The 21,999-nt window shown below is 43.8% G+C and overlaps 2 protein-coding genes across 4 annotated transcripts; both read right to left on the reverse strand.

Moving 5' to 3' along the window:
- Positions 1–408: 408 nt before the first annotated feature.
- On the reverse strand, positions 409–2,291 carry LOC108660194 (myosin light chain kinase A). The gene has a single exon (XM_018113502.3). The coding sequence runs from the start codon at positions 1,876–1,878 to the stop codon at positions 514–516; it is 1,365 nt and encodes a 454-aa protein (XP_017968991.1). The 5' UTR covers positions 1,879–2,291; the 3' UTR covers positions 409–513.
- Positions 2,292–3,192: 901 nt separating this feature from the next.
- On the reverse strand, positions 3,193–14,560 carry LOC108660192 (esterase B1). 3 transcript variants are annotated; one of them, XM_030391131.2, is made up of 10 exons: positions 14,402–14,560; positions 11,924–12,158; positions 9,181–9,261; positions 6,264–6,368; positions 5,582–5,718; positions 5,359–5,520; positions 4,555–5,285; positions 4,317–4,486; positions 3,971–4,251; positions 3,194–3,907 (listed from the first exon to the last, which is right to left on the reverse strand). In XM_030391131.2, exons 2-10 carry the CDS (start codon positions 12,077–12,079, stop codon positions 3,718–3,720), a joined length of 2,013 nt encoding a protein of 670 aa, XP_030246991.2. In that variant the 5' UTR covers positions 12,080–12,158; positions 14,402–14,560; the 3' UTR covers positions 3,194–3,717. The 3 variants fall into 3 exon arrangements, with proteins under 3 accessions (XP_017968988.1, XP_030246991.2, XP_089118481.1); XM_089262355.1 differs by lacking the exon at positions 9,181–9,261; XM_018113499.3 differs by lacking the exons at positions 9,181–9,261; positions 11,924–12,158; positions 14,402–14,560 and adding an exon at positions 8,084–8,431 and having other exon boundaries at positions 3,193–3,907.
- Positions 14,561–21,999: the final 7,439 nt, after the last annotated feature.

Here is a 21,999-nt window from a genome sequence, read left to right on the forward strand (position 1 = left end):
CCCACTGAGACTGCAGATTGATGCTCTCACACATACGAATGCCGAAACAGATACGCAGACAGCTGAAATTGTCAACGCGACGTGAATACGAGAAAAGTTCAATTGAAATGATTTTTAAATTGAAAGCGAGGCGGAAGATAAGCGCGATAAGTGCTACTTATCTGTATTTAATGTTGCAATCCGGAGAAGAAGTGGAAGCGGGCGTGACCTTGCTACCCAATGCTACGTCGCAAGGTCAGCGTATACGTAATATTTGCAATGCACTTTCTCGCCGTGTGCACGAAAGTAGTCACATTTCATATATATATTTGTGTATCTGCATGTCTGATAACAGCAGTCAGAGCAATTGGCGACAAGGCGTATACTTAATATTTGAATATTTACGCGTCGCTGAACGCCTCATCAAAGTCACGCATCATAAATTTATTACATTTGCTTCCCAATTATTTTGAGGCGTGCGGTTAATAATTTAAAGTGGGTAAAAGAATAAAATGTTTGTGACAGCTCCAGAGCTTAGAGCGAACCGCTGCGCCTATTCATCAGGAATGGATGATGGCACACCTCGATGGCCGACAGTCGATGCGGCGGAAACTTGACCAGCAGCGACCTGACCAGCTGCTGAGCTGGCCGGCTGACCTTCATCTTCAGCTCGGGCGGTATGTGGTAGTTATTTCTTCGAATGAACTCTTGCACAGCCCGGGGATCGCACTCGCTGTGCGCGAAGGGCAGCCGACTGAAGAGCATGTAGTAGAGCGTGACGCCCAGCGCCCACAGGTCCACAGCGAAGTCGTAGCCCGAGCAGTTGATCAGCTCGGGCGCCATGTAGTGGGGCGTGCCGCAGCACTGGTAGATCTCCCGGCCCTGGTAGTAGGTGGCCAGGCCAAAGTCGCTTATCTTGATCGCCACCACAGCGGGCTCCATGGGGGCCGAGTAGTCGAGCTGCACCAGCAGATTGTCGAGCTTCAAGTCTCGATGGATGATCTGGCACGCGTGGATGTACGCCAGGCCCTTGCTGATGTCCCGCATGGCCTTCTGGACCAGCGATTCGGGAAAGACTTGCTTCTTCTGCAGCAGCTCGAAGAGGTCGCAGTCCAGGCGCTCAATCACAATGTAAATGTACTTGAACTGCTCCACCGTGTATATGAGGTCAATGATGTTCGGATGATCCTGCAGCCTGCGCAAGATTTCAATCTCAAAGTAGGTGTCGTTGGTGCGCGAGCACATGTGCTCCCTGTCTACCATTTTGATGATGTAGTTCTTATTCTTGCGGGCTCGGCCCGTGCTCTCGAATATCACCGTCGACTTGTTTATCCAGATGGGCTTAGCCACGTCCAGGTACAGGAGTATGGCTTGTGGCAGCTCGCAGCTCTTGTAGTCAATGACGCCATCGTCTTCCGAGAGAGGCGCGTCCTCCCCTTCGTCTTCTTCTTCTTCAATCTTCTCACGCATTCGGATGAGGGAGCCCAGAATCCGCATGTAGTGCTGATTGACATTGTAGCCCACGTCTATGAAGGGCTCGTACTGGCAGCAGCAGGCCACAATGTCGCCCTCGAAGAAGTCGTCTATCGACAGCAGCTCGGTGCCATTGATGCGAAAGATGCGAGTTATGGCCGACTTGAGGTAGACGTGCGGGCGGAACGCCACCGTGACTGCCTCCAGCAGCGCCTGGAACTCCTGGTAGCGCTTCTTCGACACGGGCAGGCACACGCCGCCAAAGTGTTGATTCATGTTGCGCAGGAAGCAGACACGCAGCGCCTTGGCCGGCAGACGGCGAGCCAGCGGGCAGACGCTGATGTCGGAGAGTGGGCGCGGTAGCACCGGGAAGGGCGCCATGCTGGTCAGCCCATTCATGCTCTGTGTGGATGCGGAGCGTGCCATTGTGAGTGCGATAGCAGATATATGAATATTTTTGGTGTTGTTTGTCGAGGCAGGTATGTGACGAATAATGTTAATGTATTGTGAGTAAATCCAAAGTTACAGATCTCAAATTTCAGTCTACTTAAACTGTATCCAGTGCCTGTCTGTATCTATGCGGCAGCTGACGTTCAATGTTCTTCCGGGGCTTGGGGCTTGGGGCAGGCTAATGCTAACGGCAGCCACGTAAATTATGTCACTCTAAATTGTGAAGAGCACCCGAGCAGCTGTGATAATTGAATAATCAGCTTAGTTACGCCGCATGACATCGAGCGAGCAACCGCAAGTTATGCACAGGCACAGCCAGAATCAGAGGCAGAGATCGAGCCATAGGCCGTGCGCCCCAGCTGCTATACACCCCACACCTCCACACAGGCTTTGCAGCTGCATAGATTCATATGTGCGTGTGTGTGCGTGTGTGTGTGTGTGCGTGTGTGTGTGTACTCGCCAAGTGCAAATTTGTAAGCAATCATTGGGCACTTTGTTGTCGTGACACGTTGAATAGGTAAGTGTTAATTGGTTTTTAATGCATCGAAAAGCGCCGATTTACGTCAATTATAAAGCGGACTATTTAATTTTTCTTTTCGGGTTTCTTCTTATGCGAGAAGAGTATGTTTAAAAACAGAATAAAATGCATAGTTCTGCTATTTGGCTCAAAGATATTCTATACAAAAAGTTATATCAAATTTTTTTTTTTTTAATAAAAGAACAATATTTAAACAAATTTCAAACTGAGCACGTGACATATATATTTACATATTTACATATATATACTTTTTCATTGATAACTATGCCAGTGAGCACATGAGCTATATTTTTTATAAATATTTATGTAGATTCTCCTAAAACTATGTTCGGGCATATTGCTGTTGCCAAAGCGCCATCTAGCGGAGTTGCTTGCAGTAGTTTATGATGCAGAAAAGTATGCTATAGATTTAGCTAAAAACACAGCTTTCAATTTTCCATAAAATTCACTCCATAAATTATTCTCTGAAGAATTGTTACTCTTATCTTATACATTTCTTCTCTGCATATCCCACTTAATGCCACTCAATAATTTTTTTTTTCCTGATAAAATAGAGAACATATTACCCATATCTGTGTGCTCTTATATCGATTTCTTTCTCACTCGCATAAAATGCGAAATATTTGCTTATTCCAGGTGTACATTCAGCTTCTCATCCTTTCAATTACCCAAATATCGTTTGTGAGTCGATGGCATCCACCAAATACAAATACAAAATTCAAATTACAAATATTTTAAAAGACATTTGGATTTATTTTATAAAAATTTAAAGACGTATCTTGGATTGATCCGTGTACAGGCAAACAGATTTATGGACTTTGATGTGCTTAGGATATAATTGATTGAATATCGAATAACTTTTAACTTTGACTATTTACACCTGATATGAAGTAAGGAAATGTTGTACGGCTTTGGGTATGCTATAAGTAGATTGCTTAAACTACGTATTGGCGTGTGTGTGTGAGTGTAAGTGGGCAAGTGACATATAATATGTTTTTGTTTAATCGTGTATAAATGCTGCGACACTTATGTACAAGCTATTCACTAATAACAAATATTTAACTACGAGCTACTGACTACGATCTACGATAATTTTACAATGGAATCTGCATTAAATATTCTTTTCTGCTCACTCTTTCACAAAATGGCAAAATTTTTACAAAATGTGAGTGTGTGTGTGTGTGTGTGTGTGTGAGTGTGTGTGAGTGTTGGTGTTGCTGTGGCTGGGTGAGCAATGTTGATGCGTAAAAATATATTTGTGGCCCTGGCCTAGAGCTCTACATAGCCGCACCATTGTAATGCTGGTACATTTCATCCCAAAATCTCTGTCGTTCCGGCTCGGGATTCGTCTTCATGTTCAGCTCGTGCGAGATGTCCAAATAGTTGAGGCTGTTCATAACATTTGTGGCATCGATGGGAGCCCACTTGGCCGTCAGCAGGGGATCCTCAATGTTGGGCGTGGGCGTGCTGAAACCAAAATGGCATTGAGGTAAGCTTCTTCGACTGCATCAAGAGCTCAGGCTGGCTTACCCGTATTTGGCAAAGTTTGCCCACATGCGCACCATGCGGTTCTTGACCTGCACTTCCATGGACTTTGGATCTAGACTCAGATTCAGGAAGCCAAACTTGAACAGGTAGCCCATCTCGTCGCCATGGCACACACCTGGCCGCGGAATGCCCAGCATGCGCTTGTACAGGCCCAGGGCGCCGTCGAAGGAGAAGCGATACATGTAGACCGGCGCATTGCCGTACTTGGCATGGTTCCTGGCGGTGCGGCGAATACCTTGCAGGAACATGAGATCAGTCAGCAGCTGAAGGAAAAGAAACACGATTAATGTAAACGCTATATATAGATTATATATCAGAGATCATTTACAGCTATCATTTCATCCACAGACTCGAGGCCAACGTGCTTGTTGCCCAGATAGAAGGAGCGTATTTCGCGTGTGACTCTGTCATGGGCATGGCTCACATTCAGATCGTGCGGCACCAGGCGGCCAAAGTCGTTCTCGATAATATTCAATAGCTGCGGATTCTTGCGCAGTCCTAGAAAAAGAGATAAATATATATATATATGATTTAACGGCATTTACTTCGTCCCCTCCTCGACTCACTTCTGATGAACAGCATCGCCTCGTGCGTGTTGTAGCCCGTCATGTAGGGCACCTCGCTGTTGAAGTTGTGGGCATCGTACATATCGCTGGGATGCTCGGTGAGGAAGGGCTGCTCCAGGTAGGTCTCCTCCTGCGAGTCCTTGTTCCAGTAGCCCTCCACGACGGGCACGAAGGGCAGGCCGATGTTGTTGCGCTGATCGTCCGCTGTGAGCGTTGTGGGCGCCGCCTCGACCAGCTTCATGGCGGGCACTCGGCGCAAGAAGTCCAAGATCTCCTCCGTATTGTTGGCACCCACATAGCCCAGGTTGGCTGCCAGTCGTGCCGCCCTCTGTCCCGAGCTGGCGGCCATGGACCAAGGGTTCAGTGCGGAGCCGCTCTGCGAGATGGCCCGATGGAACAGACCCTTGGCCAGGGGCGACAGCAGCAGCAGCTGCACCGAGGAGGCGCCCGCCGACTCCCCAAAGATGGTCACCTGCTGCGGATCACCGCCAAAGGCCTCTATGTTGTCGCGCACCCACTGCAGGGCCAGCACCTGATCCTTGAGGCCCTGATTGCCGGGCGCATCGGGTCCAGCCGTCAGAAAGCCCAAGGGACCCAGCCTGTAGTTCAGCGTAACTAGCACAATGTCCTCAGCGACCAGATAGTCGGGGCCGTAGAGAAAGGAGTTGCCGGAGCCAAAGGAGAAGCCGCCGCCATGCAGCCACACCATCACGGGCAGCTTAGGCTGTGCACTGAACCGGGAAGAAGAAGAATTGAGAACTCAATATTTATGTACTGTGAATCCCGTTTAGCTGAGCCGCTTACTCATCCTCCTTGGGCATGCGCGTGGTGAACACATTCAGAAAGAGACAATCCTCGTCGCCCTTGAAGGTGTCCAGTATCATGTTCTTGTGCGGACAGCTTTGGCCCTCCCGCGAGGCATCTCGCACGCCGCTCCACGGCTTCTCGGGCAGCGCAGCGCGGAATCTGCACGGCAATCGCATTAGATATAGAGCCTTAACGGATTTGTTGTGGCAACGGGACTCACCTTCTGGCACCTGTGGGTGGCGCACCATATCGCATGCCCTTGAAGCTGTAGTAGCCCCCCCTCTCACCCGAGCGGTACTTCTGAAAGCGTCCGCGCACCTTGCCCAACGTGGTGCTGGCCACGATTTCACGTTCCTTCTACAAATGCATGGGTAAACGAGTTTAGATACAAATCTTGATAAATACACTTAAGCGTGGGAACTTCTGCTCCTCTCCTCGTGCCCCATGAATGTGCTGTTTGATAAAATCAATTTTGAATGGCAAATCAAATGTTTTCAGAGACCTGCAGCTCGCCAGATGCCTTGGCAAGTGTTTCGTTCTTGCACAAGAGTTCTGCAAGAATTTTGCATTAAACTTGGACAGCTCTGGCGTCCGCAACTAGGCCATGGTGCAAACATTGCGCAATCGCCTAATGGCCAAAAAGCCAGTTATTAACAAATTTGTATTAAAGCAGCAGCAGCAGCAGCAGCAGCCGCAACTGCAGCGACTAGCTCTTTCTTTGTTCTTGAAGTTATTGCAGCAATTGCCAACTGGCAACTGCATCAGCCTAGACTTGACCTCAGCCAAGCTGCAGCTGCTGCTGCTGCTGCTGCTGCTGATTCTTGACGTTTATGTTGGGGCTGGAGTTGATGCAATATTTGTTATGTGCGGCTGAAGGTCGTCGAGTTGCCATCTGTGCTTACCCGCAGAGAGCGCACCACCTCCTGCACCACACGCATGGCGCGCGATGGCAGCAGCTGCACCAGCGAATTCGGATGCGAGGTCAGCGTTTTCCAGGCCGTCGTCTCCTGCAATGACAAAGGTCACAATTACAGCTCGGATTAATGGCGATTTACAAGCGAGCCAAACAACTGCGCCTTGTGCAAACACAACTCTCAAGTTCACTGCGATTGTTGCATTAATGTTGACAATTTTACTCTGTGTGTGTGTGTGCTCCAGTGTGTGTGTGCGTGTGTGTGTGTATGTCTTGCTGTCTGTTGCTTTTCTGTCACTTTTAATGATGTTAACGGGCAACCTTGCGGCCAAGCAAATTTCGTTTAATTGAAATGCCATTTGCATAACACCAAACAAACGGAGCTCTTAGAGGCGGCAGCAGTCAGAGAAACAGTTAAGTGCGAACAACAATGGCAGCAGTCACGTGCAGCCAACGCTTAGCCATAGATATAGATACAGATACATACATATATACAGTGTGTGTGTGTGTTTGTGTGTGTGGATAACTGTCTGTCAGCTGTCACATTAGCCGGCGTGTGTCCCCAGTCTGAAATGTATCTGTATCTCAATGTGAATCATGACACAGTTAGGCCAAACGCACAGCTCCAGTTAGTTTCAAGTTCACCTTTTATGAGCCAACCATATTATGCTAATTTCTTCTATTATTTTTCGTTTTCTTCTTCTTTTTCCTTTTATCTCCACTCTGATTTCATTGGGTCTGCCCAGAGACTTGACCCGCTAGGTGCGTGGGTCTGCCACAGCCTCTGCAGCTGTATCGGCGCCACACAATTATGCAAATGTGGGCGTAGCCAAAGTCTTATTCAAATTGATTTCCAGTGGCTTTGGCTTAAATCGACTGCGCGGCCATAAAGCCCATATAATATTTATAATATATTTATAACTGTATAGCAGATGCTGTAACAGAGGCGCATTGAATCAACTGAAGCTGTGCATTTTCGTGGATTAGTTTAAAGCCATATTTAAAGCTAATTAGAATTTAAATTAGTTTTTTTTTTTTTGTATCTCACAGTTTATCATTAGGCACACGAATTTCCTAACTATATCACATAGTTAACATGCCCTAAAGGCCTGGCTTATCTCATTTAATGGGATTTTTGTACTCATTAACATGGGGCAGGGGTATATTGGTTTTGTGCAATGCTCGTGCTCGTGTTCGTCCGTCTGTCTGTCTGTCTTTCCGTCCATCCGTCCGACTGTGAGTTGTTTCGTTTCATCTATCTGCCCATTCACATGCTCGTCTCTCTATGGGTCTCTCCATTCCTCTGCCTGTCAATCGCTCCAACTCTATCATCCATCAGGTAAATCTTCTACAGAACGCCAGGGCTGAGACCATAAATGAGCATTATGCAACCTGCATTATCCAACTGCAATATTCTTAGTTAATTTTCTTTTTTGCTATTGTGCAGATGCAACTGACAAATTAATTGCTCGATTCGACGTAAGCGTGCACAAATGATGCCATTTACAAAACATAAATATTGTATTATGTAAGCACAAAGGCAGCAACATTAACAGCAACAGCAACAGCAACAACAATAACAACAACAATGAGCTCATGGGCGCTTTCACGCTACGCTCGAAATATAAATATAAATACAAAATAACTGCAGTCCAGCAGATCGCCAGCTAACTGCAGTGTAGAAAGTTGCATCTACAGCAACAACAACAACAACTGCAACAAAGCAAATTGCATAAATATTTTATAACTTAACAAAGGCAAAACCAGAAAAAAGAAAAAAGGAAAAACAAAAACTGATTGAAAACAAACCTCAGTTGTGGTTGTAGAACGCTCCATTTCCATTCTGTTTGGCTCGTGCGACGACCCGGAAGTTGAGCTCTCAGTTGTTGTTGTTGTTGTTGTTGTGGCAATCAAGAATTGCGCACTCGTTGCCAACTCTGGCCCATCGTTGGACAGCACAGCCTCCAGATCGTCACCGAAGAGGCTCTCGAGATTCTGAGTCGAGTCTGAACTTTTTTCAATTTTCAACTTGTTGTCCGACTCGAACGAGCGCTGCATGCAAATGCCAAAGATAATTAGACCAGTGGCCAGCAAGACAGCCACGCTGGCCACTACGTAGGGCAAATAGCGGCGACAGGCCATGGCGAATGGGCGTGGCGTGGCGTTTGTGCAACAATGCAATTGTTGTCAACGGCAACCTGCAACCACCTGCAACTCTGCTACAAATGCGAAACACTCAACTTTGATTTATTGAACTCGCGCTCCCTATTGGGCTCACACACACACACGAACACCGACTAACTAACAAATAACTAACTAACTTTGCGTCTGTTGCAGTTGACGGTCGATGGAGTTTTGAGTCGGAGTTGGAGCTGCAAGTCTTGTTATTCAGTTTAGTGTGTTGCTGCCAAGTATATAACTAGATATAGATAGATATTTCATATATATATTTTGGTACTATTATTTTTAGTGCTTGTAATAATTTTTTTTCTCTCATTTTTTAGCTTTTGTTTATGTTATGTGCAGCACGCAATGGCTGAGTGCAGACGTTGGCATTGTTTTTTAACTGTAGTTACTGTTGTTGTTGTTGTTGTTGCTGTTGGAGGTGCTTTGGTTGTTAACTTGCAGCTGATAAGCGGCTATCACTCAATGTTAACTGAGAGCGAGCGGAAATGTTGCATTCGCTGCTTAATTATTCATTTAATTGCAATTATAATTGCAGCCCGAGCACATAATTTGATAATTTGATTAGCTTATTTCGACTTTAATTGCTATATACACAGCGGGATGAGTATATTGTGAATTTATAAATCTATTTACATATATATGTACAGAGCCTAGCCAAGCTCGGCTGATTATCGCATTAGGGTTAGACACAGACATAGAGATTGGGCACTGCAGCTCACCTGGCTTAACTCTTCACATATCCAATATAGCATTGGCTGCAGAGTGGAAATTCTATATTGCGGCAGAGTAAAGTAAAATACCTACGAAATGCAGGCGAATAACGAAAATTAATCAAGACTGGGTATGTATGTGCTTCACCCTAGACAGGTTTTTATTTATAGTAAAGACTGTTTAAATAATAATCAAAAATGGTTGAGTTTAAGGCCGTTGGCGCTATAAAGCGTCTTCTCTCTCTATCTCAAAAAAAAAAAAAAAATAATAATAATAATAATACTAATAATAATAATAATAATAAAATAATAAAATTAAGTATATAAATTATTATTCATTATTTACAGCTCAACTAATTCCATACTCATTTGCTCATTTGAATAGAGTATATGGCTTTTGTGCTGTGCGCAGCTAACAGTCCACCTGTTCGTCAACCTGTATTGATGTAAGCAATTCGTTTCATTGCCATTGAAAACTGAGCCGTTAATTTTTGAAAATTATTCTCATTGACGCCATCGTTTTATTGTTTTATAATGCGTGAAGCATTTTTCGACGCGCCTACTGAACGCATAGCGAATCGGAATATCCATACAGCCTTAAGATAAATGGCATGAACTGTTAAGTCAAGAGACTTGTAATTTATTTATTTAATTTATAATATATACTCGTGTATAGCGTGGGATAAAATGTGTAAATAAAACGCATTTAATATACTATATGATAATAAATAGAAATATTCTGACACTGTGCAGTTAAGAGAGGAAGAGCAACTGATAAGATTACAATGAGTTGACTGAAGCTGCTTCTCCTCCTGCTCCTCCTCCTCCTCCTCCTCCTCCTCCTCCTCCTCCTCCTCCTTCTCCTCCTTCTCCTCCTCCTCCTCCTCCTCCTCATCCTCCTCCTCCTTCTCCTCCTCCTCCTCCTCCTCCTTCTCCGCCTTTGCAGCGAATAAAGTAAACAGAAGAATTGCTGAACTTCTGTAAAATATCGGGCATCTCCAGAGGCAACTCTGAAGGTTATTCTTGAGGCAAGTGGGACGTTGTAAACGCCATCGAGGCCATAACTAGCTTGAATTCTCACGCTCAAGCCTAATCAAACAAGAGCAGACACACTCTCAGTTGAATCTTACTAATCAAATTGTAAACATAACTTTTATTTCTACTTCGGCTGGCCGAAAAACGTGACAAAAGTCAAAATTTTGATAAAAGCGAAAATTGGCAATATAGATTAATCAATCTGATAAAAGTCACTCAGAGAGCCGGAATTTAATTTCGACAAAAATGAAATGTAATTATGAATATTAAAAGTTCAAGCCTAACGAATTGGGTAAGATTTTATCATCTTTGAATTGTTTTTTAAATCTTTATTGAGTTGAATTTTGACACCTATGTAAAATATCTGAAAAATTTGTCTCTTTTTGTTTCTCATTTGAAATTTAAATTAAATAAAAAAATTACAAAATTATCTCTTTTCAGTTGACCTATATAAACACACTCCTGTTGTCACATGGTCTAAAAACATCACTGATTGTATTTAACTGTGAATTGGAGCATGGCTAACCGGTCGGAAAAAGAAAATAGCCATCGGCTGAGCGATAATTATAATATCGAGGCACCATTTCCCCACATTTACTTGGCTTATATAATATTGATGCTTTAGTTTTAACTCTTTTGACACAATCTATTTGATAGATGATAAACAAATTTAGACATATATATATATATAGCCTTAGCATAGCCACGATCTGCAATTTATGCACTGTTAACTTCTCTTTCCTCCAACAGATCTTAAGTTATTGGCAAATCGGAAAATATTGATTTTGTAATAGATTTAGTCTGTTTCGGAACATGAATGAGTATTTTTCCGCTCAGATTTCGTTCCACAATGATTTGCTTCTTTTGTGCGGCTATCGCCTTAGCATAGGTTTTAGTTTTTGGTGAAAATGTAAATTTCAGACTTGAGCCGGTTCGACTTGAATCAGGTTTTTTCTCATGCCCAAAAACTTCGTTTACTTATCAGCTTAATGAGTTTGCCAAAAAAAAAACTAATATATATATATATATATATATATAGAAAATCATATTGAGCATAAGTAAACAAATAAATATATGTGAATATATATTTGATATATGTTTGGCATTGGCAGTGTATTGAGCGACGACAGCATTCAAGATCGGATTCCATATGTGCAGTCACGCGCGCTGGGCACAGATTCGATTCTAAAAAAATCCATGGCCAAAACCAATTGAACAGCAACGTAAATATTTGCGCCTCTAGGCGGCTCATAAAGCACGGGTCATATGCCGCAACGGCTGTGCGCTGTGAATATGGCCAATAGCGTATGCCCAGGCCCATAAAAAGCATTAACAGCCACCTGTAAATGCACTCGCAAAGTGTTTTAAAGGCGATAACTCAGAGTCATCCGGCCGACGGAGTGCTTAAGACAATGGCTCGACGTTCATGCGTGGCTACCTGTGGAGGGAGGTACGGGGCTCTGTAGCTCCGACTGGGCATTGGTAGCCCCGGCGACGACTGCTCAGGTGTTGAATTACTTTTGAAACGGCAACAAATTTGCGACACGATGTCAAAGTCACACTAGATAAGAGCTAAAGCCAAACTACGTAGTAAGCAAGTTTTTCGTCTCTGGCACGCTTCACGTTGGCTTCTTTGTTTAAGCACACACACACTCACACACACATACACACATACATACACATATATACATAAATATTTAGATGGCTATCGACTCACCTTTAAGGTATTGGAAATCTTTCCAGCTCGGGCGATGGCAGTGCCAAACGTTGAGGGCGCTATGGCTATCGAAGCCGTCTCATTGCAGAGCAGCAGCAGCGAGCTGAGCAGCAGCGCCAGGGCTAGCCATGGATGCGACTGTCTTTTGCGTATCATGTTGAGCTTAGCTCTAGCTCTGGCTCTGACTCTAGCTCTAGCTCTGGCTCTGACTCTGGCTTTGACTTGTGAACTGCGACTGAGCAAATAGAAACGAATAATAATGCATTAGTCGATTGTCCACAGCAATCATGTGTGTTTGCAAACGCGCGACGCACCGCACCGCAAGCGAACCGAACCGTACCGTACCGCACCGAACTCTGCTCTGCTCAGACTACTTCTTGGTCAGGGCCAAGCGCGAATGTCAACAAGCAGCAACAGCAACAGCAACAGCAGCAGCAGCAGCAGCAGCAGCAGCTGTGAACTAAGCTGAGCTAAGCATGAGCCACTTGACTCGCTTTTGTTGAGACTGACGCGGCATTGTCTTACATTTAATTGGCTTGAATTATATTCGAATCTGTTGACTTTAGCCGGCGCTGCCTCGTATTAGCCTAATACAGACATTATTCAATTTATTCGGCTGCCGCTTTGAGGTCAATGCGCGCTCAAGCCTCACGCAAATATTTGCCTGCACCCGGGGCGCGTGATGAATTAGCTATGCATGCGATGTCGTCGCTGTCGACTCGTCTGATCTCTGCAACGTGTGATGCCATTAGCAGCCGCCTCAATGACGGCGCCACCTAATAGGAGCAGCGAACCGGAAGCCATGCGGAAGGCTGTCAACTTATTAGTTACGTTTTATGATCTAATTGATTCACAATACTCTGACTAAGGGAACAGAATCTAGAGTGCTAATTTCTTGGCGCGACACTTCCTCTTCCCCGAGAATCGCACAATCGGTGGCTCTTCTTCTTCTTGTGTGATGAGCGCCTAGGCTGGCCAACTACTAAATGACTTGGGCAACAAACTCGTTTACGACTAACAGTGATGAGACGACGGTTTATAAAAACAAATGTACAGCCACTTGGCATATAACACAACGGCAATAGCAACGGCAAAAAAATGCTTCATAATACGCGTGCATTGAATATTAGCGAACAAAAAGAAGAAGCGTTAGAGGCTGACACGCCCACTTGCTTATGACTGGCAAAATCTCGGCAGACAGTGCATAACAAAGCAAAGTTGTGCGGGGAGCGGTGGAGTGAGAGGGGGACAGACAATCCATCGGACGGCGCTTAAACCACTAACCCACTTCCTACTTGAGCCAAGTGCGACGACATTGCCGTTGCCGTTGCCGTTGCCGTCGCCGTTGCCGTGGGCCGCAGCAGACAATGCTAAGGAAACACTTGCACTTTCGTGGAAAGTTGTTTGACCAGCTGCAGACAGAGCGAGCGAGAGAAAGAGAGAGGGAGAAAGATCAAAAGAGTCGAATGAGAAAAAGACATTTATGTGAGAGAGAGAGAGAGAGAGAGGGAGGGAAAGATCGAGAGCCTTGCCAATCATAAATATGTGCAAGCCTGCCTATGAATATGTATTCATCGTCGTCGTCGTCTTCGCATTCGTATGGAAATTAGCTTGAGTTAATATTGCATTCACAGTGGAGACACAACAGCAGAATGCGTTGATTTTGCAATGGCATTTGTAAAAGGAGAGAGAGAGAGGGCAGCAGCAGCAGCAGCAGCTGGCCAGCTGCCAAATACCAAATGAGTGGAGCTGCAGAAAGCAGTTGCCTAGAGAGTGCAGCAGGAGAGCGCAGCCAATTGCAGCCCCCCGAAAAGAAAAAACGAGACTCTGAAGCTGAGCTGATAAAACGAGCAAACAGACTGCGTATGCGACGACGACGACGGCGACGTGAGCTGCCAACGAATACCGCTATGCGAGCCATTACGTAAGCTGCGATCAAAACAAAAAAGGTAAATATTGAAGAAGAAGCAGAAGTAGGAGGAGGGGAAAAAAACGATAAATAAATGAGACCAATAAGAGCCAGTGAAATGAGCTGTGAAGTGGAGGAGAGAGTGAGCTGGAAACAGACAGGCAGAGAGAGAGAAGAGAGAGGGAGAGTGACACACTTATGGCAGATGAGCCATTGATAACGTGATCGAAATGTGTTTCTGCCATTTCATTTTAGGCCAGCGTGCAAATCGAAACCTAATGCCAAAATTTCACTTGACCCCTTATATAAGCAGGCTGTAAACGGAACCAATGAGCCCAGTTACAGACGGACATACATACATATATGTAATGCATATATATGTGTATCTATAGCAATAACTGTTTGCATTGGCATACGAGCGTAAAGTTAAACAATATTAAGCTTTGACATAGTTGAGGCTAAGCAAACGCGGCTCAATGGCTGAGTTGAGCTAAAGCTAATAACAACAATAGGTAATTATCGATAAACGATTGCACACACACACACACAGGCACTACTTTTCTACATACAGGATGCTAAACACAAATATCGCACTGCACAAGTTCAAGTTTGTCGTCTAAGTCTTCTGTTTGGCGCGTTTCTCTTGCTCGTCTGCGATCTGTGCGCTCGCCGCGTGTTTCTCGTTTGACTGCCGCCGTTGAACTGAGTCTGGGCCGGGCCAGCGGTGCGCTTAAGCGTCAAATCGCTCTTTGCCATGCGCGCTCATATCTGCTGCTAGCTGCGGCTGCCGACTGTCGGCTGTCGGCCGTAGGCTGTGGGCTGTGGGCGGGGCAGCAGGTGGCGATGGAAGTCCGACAGCTCCTAGCCAAGAGCTTACTTTTTTTGGACTTCTCTGGCTGCTTCTTGGCGCAAAGCTGCGTAAATTATGCACGAAAATTGGCTGGTCGGATTTCTATTTGGCAAGAAACGGGGCAGCTGAATAACGACTGCGTATTCTTGACCAAGATGAGGCCGCGATCTGTCTATCCGCATCGTTAATCTATGGACACGTACAATTAGTTTGTTTTTTGGCATTTGTTGTTTTGGCCAACATGGAAAAGCAGTTGACACTGAAAACCATTTGAGATCAAGGATAAAACGTTCGTAAAAAAAACAGGGCCCGCCTCGCCTCGCCTCGCCTCGCCTCGCAGATGGCAAGGCAAATGATGAGCAAATGACGGCGACAAACTGTAAACTGCTTAATTATTCAATTTAATTGACTTTTCACTAATTGCCCCAAAACGCATTGTGCAATCAGCTTGGCCCTAGACGACAGTTCACATGTGAAAAAAACATGCCCAGCCCGATCTAATCGCCCTCTATCTACAGCATCTGCACTTGACTATGTACTCAGCCTGGGCTTGAGCTTCGAATCCGCACTCGTATCCAAATTGTGCACTCAGCTGCCGCTCGGTTGAGTGGAAAGTGTGTCACCATATTGTTCTACACAAATATTTGGACGGGCGTAAATTATTAAAAACATATGTGCATAAAAAACAAAATATAATATAGCGCGGCGGCACCGCTTGGGTAAGCTGGAATTTCGAAAGCGCGTCGGCAGTAAAATTTACTCTGTGTAAAAAAAAAACCAGAACTGACGCATGTCGCATATAAAGATCAACGTAGAGGTCTATAATGAGGCTAGTACAAGCTGCCTGAGAGTTCATGCAACTCTGCGATGCTAGAGCTGAGGTTGTTCTTGACTGGTCCCGTTGTAACTGCCAATTCAGGGTCAACTGACAATCATTCTGTGATACTGACATTCCTCGGTAGCAGTTGTTTTGACAGTTGACTTGTTTGCAGTTGTAAAATGTATCATTTCAAGTTCATTTCATACAAATTTAAATTCTCTAAATGACTTTAAAATTAATTTTTTTATTATTTAGTTTTCTTTAAATTGTTAAGTTATTATACAGCAAAAATGTTTATACTCAACTCCTACGATTTCGTTATATCGTAATTAATTATAATTGTATTTATATATTAGGAAATAAAATTAATTTTTTTCTTTAAATAATTGCAAAAACTAAATATTAAGAGATTGTTATATGAAATTGGCAATTGCAACGAATCGGTTTAAAAATTTGAATTTGGTGCTCATAAATTATTTAAAAATTATATTATTTAGCTTTTGTCAGTATATCATGACACATTTGTATCAACAAGCTTCTGTAAGCGATACATATTGTATTCAGCGCGCAGCAACACAATCGTCGTTTTAACGAGAGCTTCGAACTATAGAGGGCTTACTGAACAGCTATTGTGAATATTGAAGAGGAATTATTCTCACTAGATGACGCTACCAGTTTTAGCGAAGACAACTACATTTTGTGTGTTGTATTACCGAGTGCTCACATGCATGCGAAATCTATCTTCGAATTTTGTCACTTGGCTAATTTCCCCATTTCTCACATAGTAATAAAATTGTCTATTAGCCATCTGTGAGAATTTTTGATTATTTTGGCGCCCTCTGTGCTGCTGAATTTGAACTAAGTGAATATCCTTTCACGCTGTTAAGTTTACAGAAGGTAATTTTATAAATTGCTTAGCAAGAAAAATAAATGTCCTTAGGACATTCATCTGCAGGAAATAAACATACCCTTAGAAAATCCTTAGCTGACTTTGTTTCCGTTGGGATAAAATTGGGGAAATATAAATTTGTTATATATCCGAGTTCCGCAAAGCGCGTAAACTGTTATAGCCACCAATTTGTTACAATGACGTAAGAAACATTAGCTTCCACAGTATTCAATTAAACATAATCCCACTCGGGCAAAGCACAGATAATCTGATTTATTTGAAAAAAAATTTCAGAGCATTTTACGATTATTTGCTAACACATTGCGAATTAACCATTCCGTTTATCGATTGGTTTCGATGACTATAAAGAGATTCGTGATTTCTTCATTGGATCTACACACGCAAAGCGTTGGCTTTATATATGTTATTTGGCAATAACTCAAAGTGCACGTCGCCTTATTTGCATGTGTGTGCATGTGTGTGTGTGTGTGTGAAGCATGCATGAGTCACATGAATAGCGCCGAAAATGTGCACCGGCGGCAATAGCAGGGGGCAATGCGGCCACGCCCCACCCTGGCAGCGCAAATTAACTTAACACTCATAAATCAGCGTTAACGGCTACCGCAAAAGTGTTGCATAAAAAATAGTTATGACACACTGAGTATTTTTTTGTGAAACAGAAACTCAAACTGAAAATGAAACAGCCACTGGAGCTGGGAACTGGAATTGGAATAGGGAGCTGGAGTCGGTCAGGCAGCACTGAGACTGGGCCGCCGAGATCCATGCCAAATAAACGATTCTCATAAAATACGTGAGTTTGCATTGCCAACTTGATGACCGCTGCACACACACACTCACACACACACACACACACACACACACACACACTCACACCCAAACACACACATTTTTTTATGTGCATCACTCGAACCGGCAACGCGTTGCATGCAGCATGCGGCCTCCTCTCGCACGCCTGTCAATAAAGCAGTCGGCCATTTGGCCATTTGGCTGGCTGACAAAATGGCGGCTGTCATTCTTGGTAATCAAATCGTAAACCGCTATTTGAGCATATTTCGTTTTTTTTTTTTTTTTTTTTTTTTTTTTTTTTGTTTGCTGTGAAGCGCCGACTGCATAGATGGAACACAGTCATCAGCGTTCCAGGCCCATAATTGAGTGATGTACACATATATAATAATTGCCACTAAATGAAAGCATTTAACCAAACATTCGGAATGTTAATTGCACTTCGGATGAGACAATTACGATGGCACTGAAAGTTGAAATAATTGAGAATATATGCCTATAATCAATTGATTCATTTAATTCAATTAGTCAGGCACATATCTAATCAAGCTGATGAGCCTAGCGGATTTTTCCACTGAATACTCGATTGACACTAAATATATATATTCTGGATATGTATTCTAGATATATGTCAGTTCATCTTCTATATATTATTAATAGCAACTAGCTATCTTTTTTTCAATACGGCCTGGGGAAATAGTTTATAAATGTGATTGACATTGTCAGATAAATGTAAACTCAATCGTCATCTGGTTAACCAATTACTTCTTAACTTGCTGGACAATTGATAAGCTTGAGCAGCAAGGAGTACATTCTATTAGATCTTATGTCAACATGCTGAATTGATTTATTAGTAAAAACTAAAGGAGTCAATGGGATTAAGCCTATACATGTTATTAAATACTACCTAATTCGATATTCTCCCTCTCTCTCTCTCTCCTTAAATTACATTCAATGTATAAATTTACTCAATATTATATTTTTTATATAATAATTAATTTTTTATTAATAATTAATTCGATATTCTCTCTCTCTCTCTCTCTCTCTCTCTCTCTCTCTCTCTCTCTCTCTCTGTCTCTGAATTACATTCAATGTATAAATTTACTTAATATTATATTTTTTTCAGTATATATAAAGTGGAAAGTGTGTAAAATGAAAAAGATATAACATAACTTGCTTTTTAATGGACTGTTAAATTTTTTAATAATCATCCGTTTTTTTTTCACTTAAAATGTTGCTACGACCGGAACTGAGAGATAATGCGTCAATTATTGCTAAGAAACATATATGTATATGGATGTGTGTATGAAAAGCGCCACGCCCACTTGCCTGTTGCCTAACTGTTGCACACACGCATAAACGTCTAATACGCTTAAGGTAAGCGGCGTAAGCTCAGGACGCTTTTAATTATCCTAATGCGGCAGCTGAGCTGTGAGTGTGCGTGTGTGTGCGTGTGTTTGTGTGCGTGCGTGTGTGTGTGTGTGTGCGTACTATTGACTTTTGTATGGTGGTTAGCAAGAGGCGCGTGTGAATGTGAAAGAGGTTGGCTGTCGCATTGCATTAAAGTCACAACATTCAAATGGTTGGCAACCTGTGCAGGCAGGCAGGCAGCCAGGCAGGTGTCGGCAGCGTGATAATGTCAACAGCGGAAACAATAAAAGCTGCCGCTGCCTTTTTGCTTTTGCTGCGGGATATTTGACACTCCAGGATGTGCGCGAGAGCTGGCATTTGAAGGAGACAGCACTCGAGACAGCGGCAGAACAACGGCAACAGCAACAATGCCAGCAGCAGAGCGAAGCAGCGAAGAAAGAAAGAGACAGAAACAGAGCGAGAGAGAGAGAGAGAGAGAGAGAGAGGAAGCCAGCATCAAAACGTAAAATGTGTCATTGCGTTTTATACAGTGTTTTTTATATGCATGCAGCATCCATAAATATCCTGCGTGTGCGCGAGCTACAACATCGAAACGGCGCAAATAATGATGCCGAAACGTCCCTTTAATGACAATCCGAATTCAATAAATAAACATCACATTCTGCATGTATTGAAACACGGCTTGCCAATGCTTTTAATACATTTAATTGACTTGATATGAAACGGGGTATTTAACGATCAGCTTATTTATCCGTTTATTTACCAATTAGTTGATATTCTATTTGCTTTTGCAGCTGCCAATTTATTAGCAATGATTTTTTTAGTGCTTAACGTATTTCGATCTCATCATACATGTGATTTCATTGTAATGCCTCGAGCTCATCGTTCACAGAATATAAAATGTTGCAGTCGACTGCTATTGACTGCATGACATTTGATCAAGGTTTTAAATGAGTTGGTAAAGCTGTTAAGAAGAGATCTACATCTTAAATAATGTAATATATAGTTTTTCCAATTATCCACGCCTCTGGCGAACATTTTGAATCGGGGATAGTCTAATATTTAAGAGTCTTTATTTTCTATTTCTAACTATTCCACTATTGCGCATATCCAGAAAATCGAAACTCTTTCAAGGCAAGAATATCTACATAAATACGTTCCCAACTACGAATTTCTCAACTTGGGGAACGGAAGAATAGTTATGACCATTGCACACAACCAATATACTCTTTCAGTCCGCAAATGAGCATAACAAGGCAAAGCATTCTGGGCGCTGAACTTTGGCCAAAGAGTTGCTAGAAATATAAAACGTGTCAAGTATACAGAGAGAGAGAGAGAGAGCGAGAGAGAGAGGGAGAGTGAGGGAGAGTGAGGGAGAGTGAGGGAGAGCGAGAGAGACAATGAGAGCTAGAGTGCGAGAGTGAAAGAGAAGGACTCCTAGTGAGGGCTTCGAAAGTTTAGCAAAAACTCTGTGGCCTTAGGTCAGAACAATGGCTAAAGCGGGTAACTTTGCGCCGCATTGAGCACAATAATACTTACTGCGAACAATAACAAAATTATCCAACGGCCGGTGGGTCGGCGGTGTGGGCTGTGTGCGGTGCGTGGCCCCACAACGGGCGCAAGGCTAATGCAATCTAATGTGAAATTCAGCATATTCAAGCTGCACGCCACCCGCTGGCTTAGAGTCAGCATTTGAATCCGAATTCAAATACAAAATGCCCTCAATGGACGAGGCTGCAACAGTCGCTGTGGCTCTGGCTGTGGCTCTGGCTGGGGCCGGGTGTCTTCTCGCTCTTTGTGGCTGTGCTCGGCTCGGTTTTGTTATTATGCATGCCAAACAAATGCAAATGTGATTTGCTGTGGTCAAACTGCTCAAAGTGCGAAGACTCTTTCTGGCACTCGGGCTGCTAATTGCGTTGAAGCGCAAATTAGCTGCATCTAGGATCTAGATGAAAAAAGTTTTCAATCTTTATCGCCCAGGGGCAAACAAAGTATTAGAGCCAAGCAGCTATTATGGCCGTTGCTTTGTTAAGTAGCTGCCAACTATACAACAGTTGAAAAAGTGTAAGCCAAGAGAGAGCAGAGCAAAATGTTAGAGCAGACCTCAGAGCTACGCTCGGGCCTCGCCTTGTGGCACTTTGGACGATCCCGTCTAGCTTTTAAGCGCTCAAATATTTATAAAGCTCAAAATTTTATGTTGACGCTCTGCGGGGGGGTGGCCGGAGAGCTGCTGCCCGGACTTAAGTGCTGCAAATGAGAGCAAATGCAAAGTAAAAGTGCCCGAGTGGCTAAAGTGTGATAGGTGGTAGACCTGGCACAATATGGCCAATAGAACTTTGCGAGTCAATTAGGAGACAAGCTGGGCAAAAAGAGTCTAAAATATTTACTGCTAATTACAAATATTAAAAATTTAGACTGGAAAATGTTGCTGCAGACCCTGGCAGCTCTCGCGCTTGCATTCTAAATATTGCGCATACGCCGCATGTGCGCGCGCCCTGCACTGCTCGCCTTTGTAACTAACTGCCTGCGACTATAGACACTGACAGCTCCTGCGGCATTAAGACGTCAGCTAAAATGATTACATGCCTGTTTAGATTTGTCAGTTGACGGCGACGGCGACGGCGACGGCTTCTCTCGTTTGATTTAGTGACGTCAGAGAGACTTGGAGAAGGTTGCCACAGCCGGCTTATGTATTTCACACACTTGATAAATGATCAAATTAGGCGCCTCGCATATGCATCCCCGCATACACCACAGTGCACGGAGTTTGTGCAGCCAACTTCGGCTGGCTTTGTCTTGGCGCTGCGCTGCGCTCTTGTTGCCCACACACTTTCACTGCGGAATGGGGGCAGCTGCAGACTCGCGCTGCTTTGTATGCGCTGCATGGCTTGCACTTTTGCTGCCGTCTGCTTAGGTTGTGTGGCCACAACATAAAGCGCATTGCATGTTGCAGGGCTCTAAACTATTTGGGCACATCGTGCACGTTTTCATTTAGCTGAGTGCATGCAGCTGCCTGTCTGCTCAGCCAACAGCAGAAGCAGCAGCAGCAGCAAAAGCAGCCTCAATTCGACCAAGAAACTAGAAACAGTGTCTTCCTCTTCCTCTTCCTCTTGTTCACCTTCGTCTCGCATCGAATGCAAATGCGAATGCCAGCAAGTGCAGGTTAAATGTTGCTGCTCATGGCTATTACAGAGATTTATTTGAATTTTTGGGGCCATAATTTATGCTACATAAATATCAAATTTCTCAAGCTGCCAGCTATTCGGGTCGAGCACTTGCAGTCCTGTCAATTGGCCACAGCTCGAGCCAATTAAGTGCAATAATGTACATATTTAAGCAATTTGTTTATGCAAACGGCATGCGCACGCATGTCTCCATAATAATGGCAATATTTCAATATTTTATATCGAATTGCTTTGCGGCTAGGAAATTG

The sequence above is a fragment of the Drosophila navojoa genome, chromosome 2 (genome assembly GCF_054131105.1).
Source record: "Drosophila navojoa isolate 15081-1374.11 chromosome 2, UAZ_NAV_1.0, whole genome shotgun sequence".
Taxonomy (NCBI): Eukaryota; Metazoa; Arthropoda; class Insecta; order Diptera; family Drosophilidae; genus Drosophila; species Drosophila navojoa.

Coding starts and splice junctions, on each gene's coding strand:
- LOC108660194 (XM_018113502.3), bottom strand. CDS start 1,878: ATGGCACGCTCCGCATCCACACAGAGCATGAATGGGCTGACCAGCATG.
- LOC108660192 (XM_018113499.3), bottom strand. CDS start 8,416: ATGGCCTGTCGCCGCTATTTGCCCTACGTAGTGGCCAGCGTGGCTGTC. Junction 6,369..8,083: donor GTTCTACAACCACAACTGAG/GTTTGTTTTCAA, acceptor TTGTCATTGCAG/GAGACGACGGCCTGGAAAAC. Junction 3,908..3,970: donor GCAAACTTTGCCAAATACGG/GTAAGCCAGCCT, acceptor TTTTGGTTTCAG/CACGCCCACGCCCAACATTG.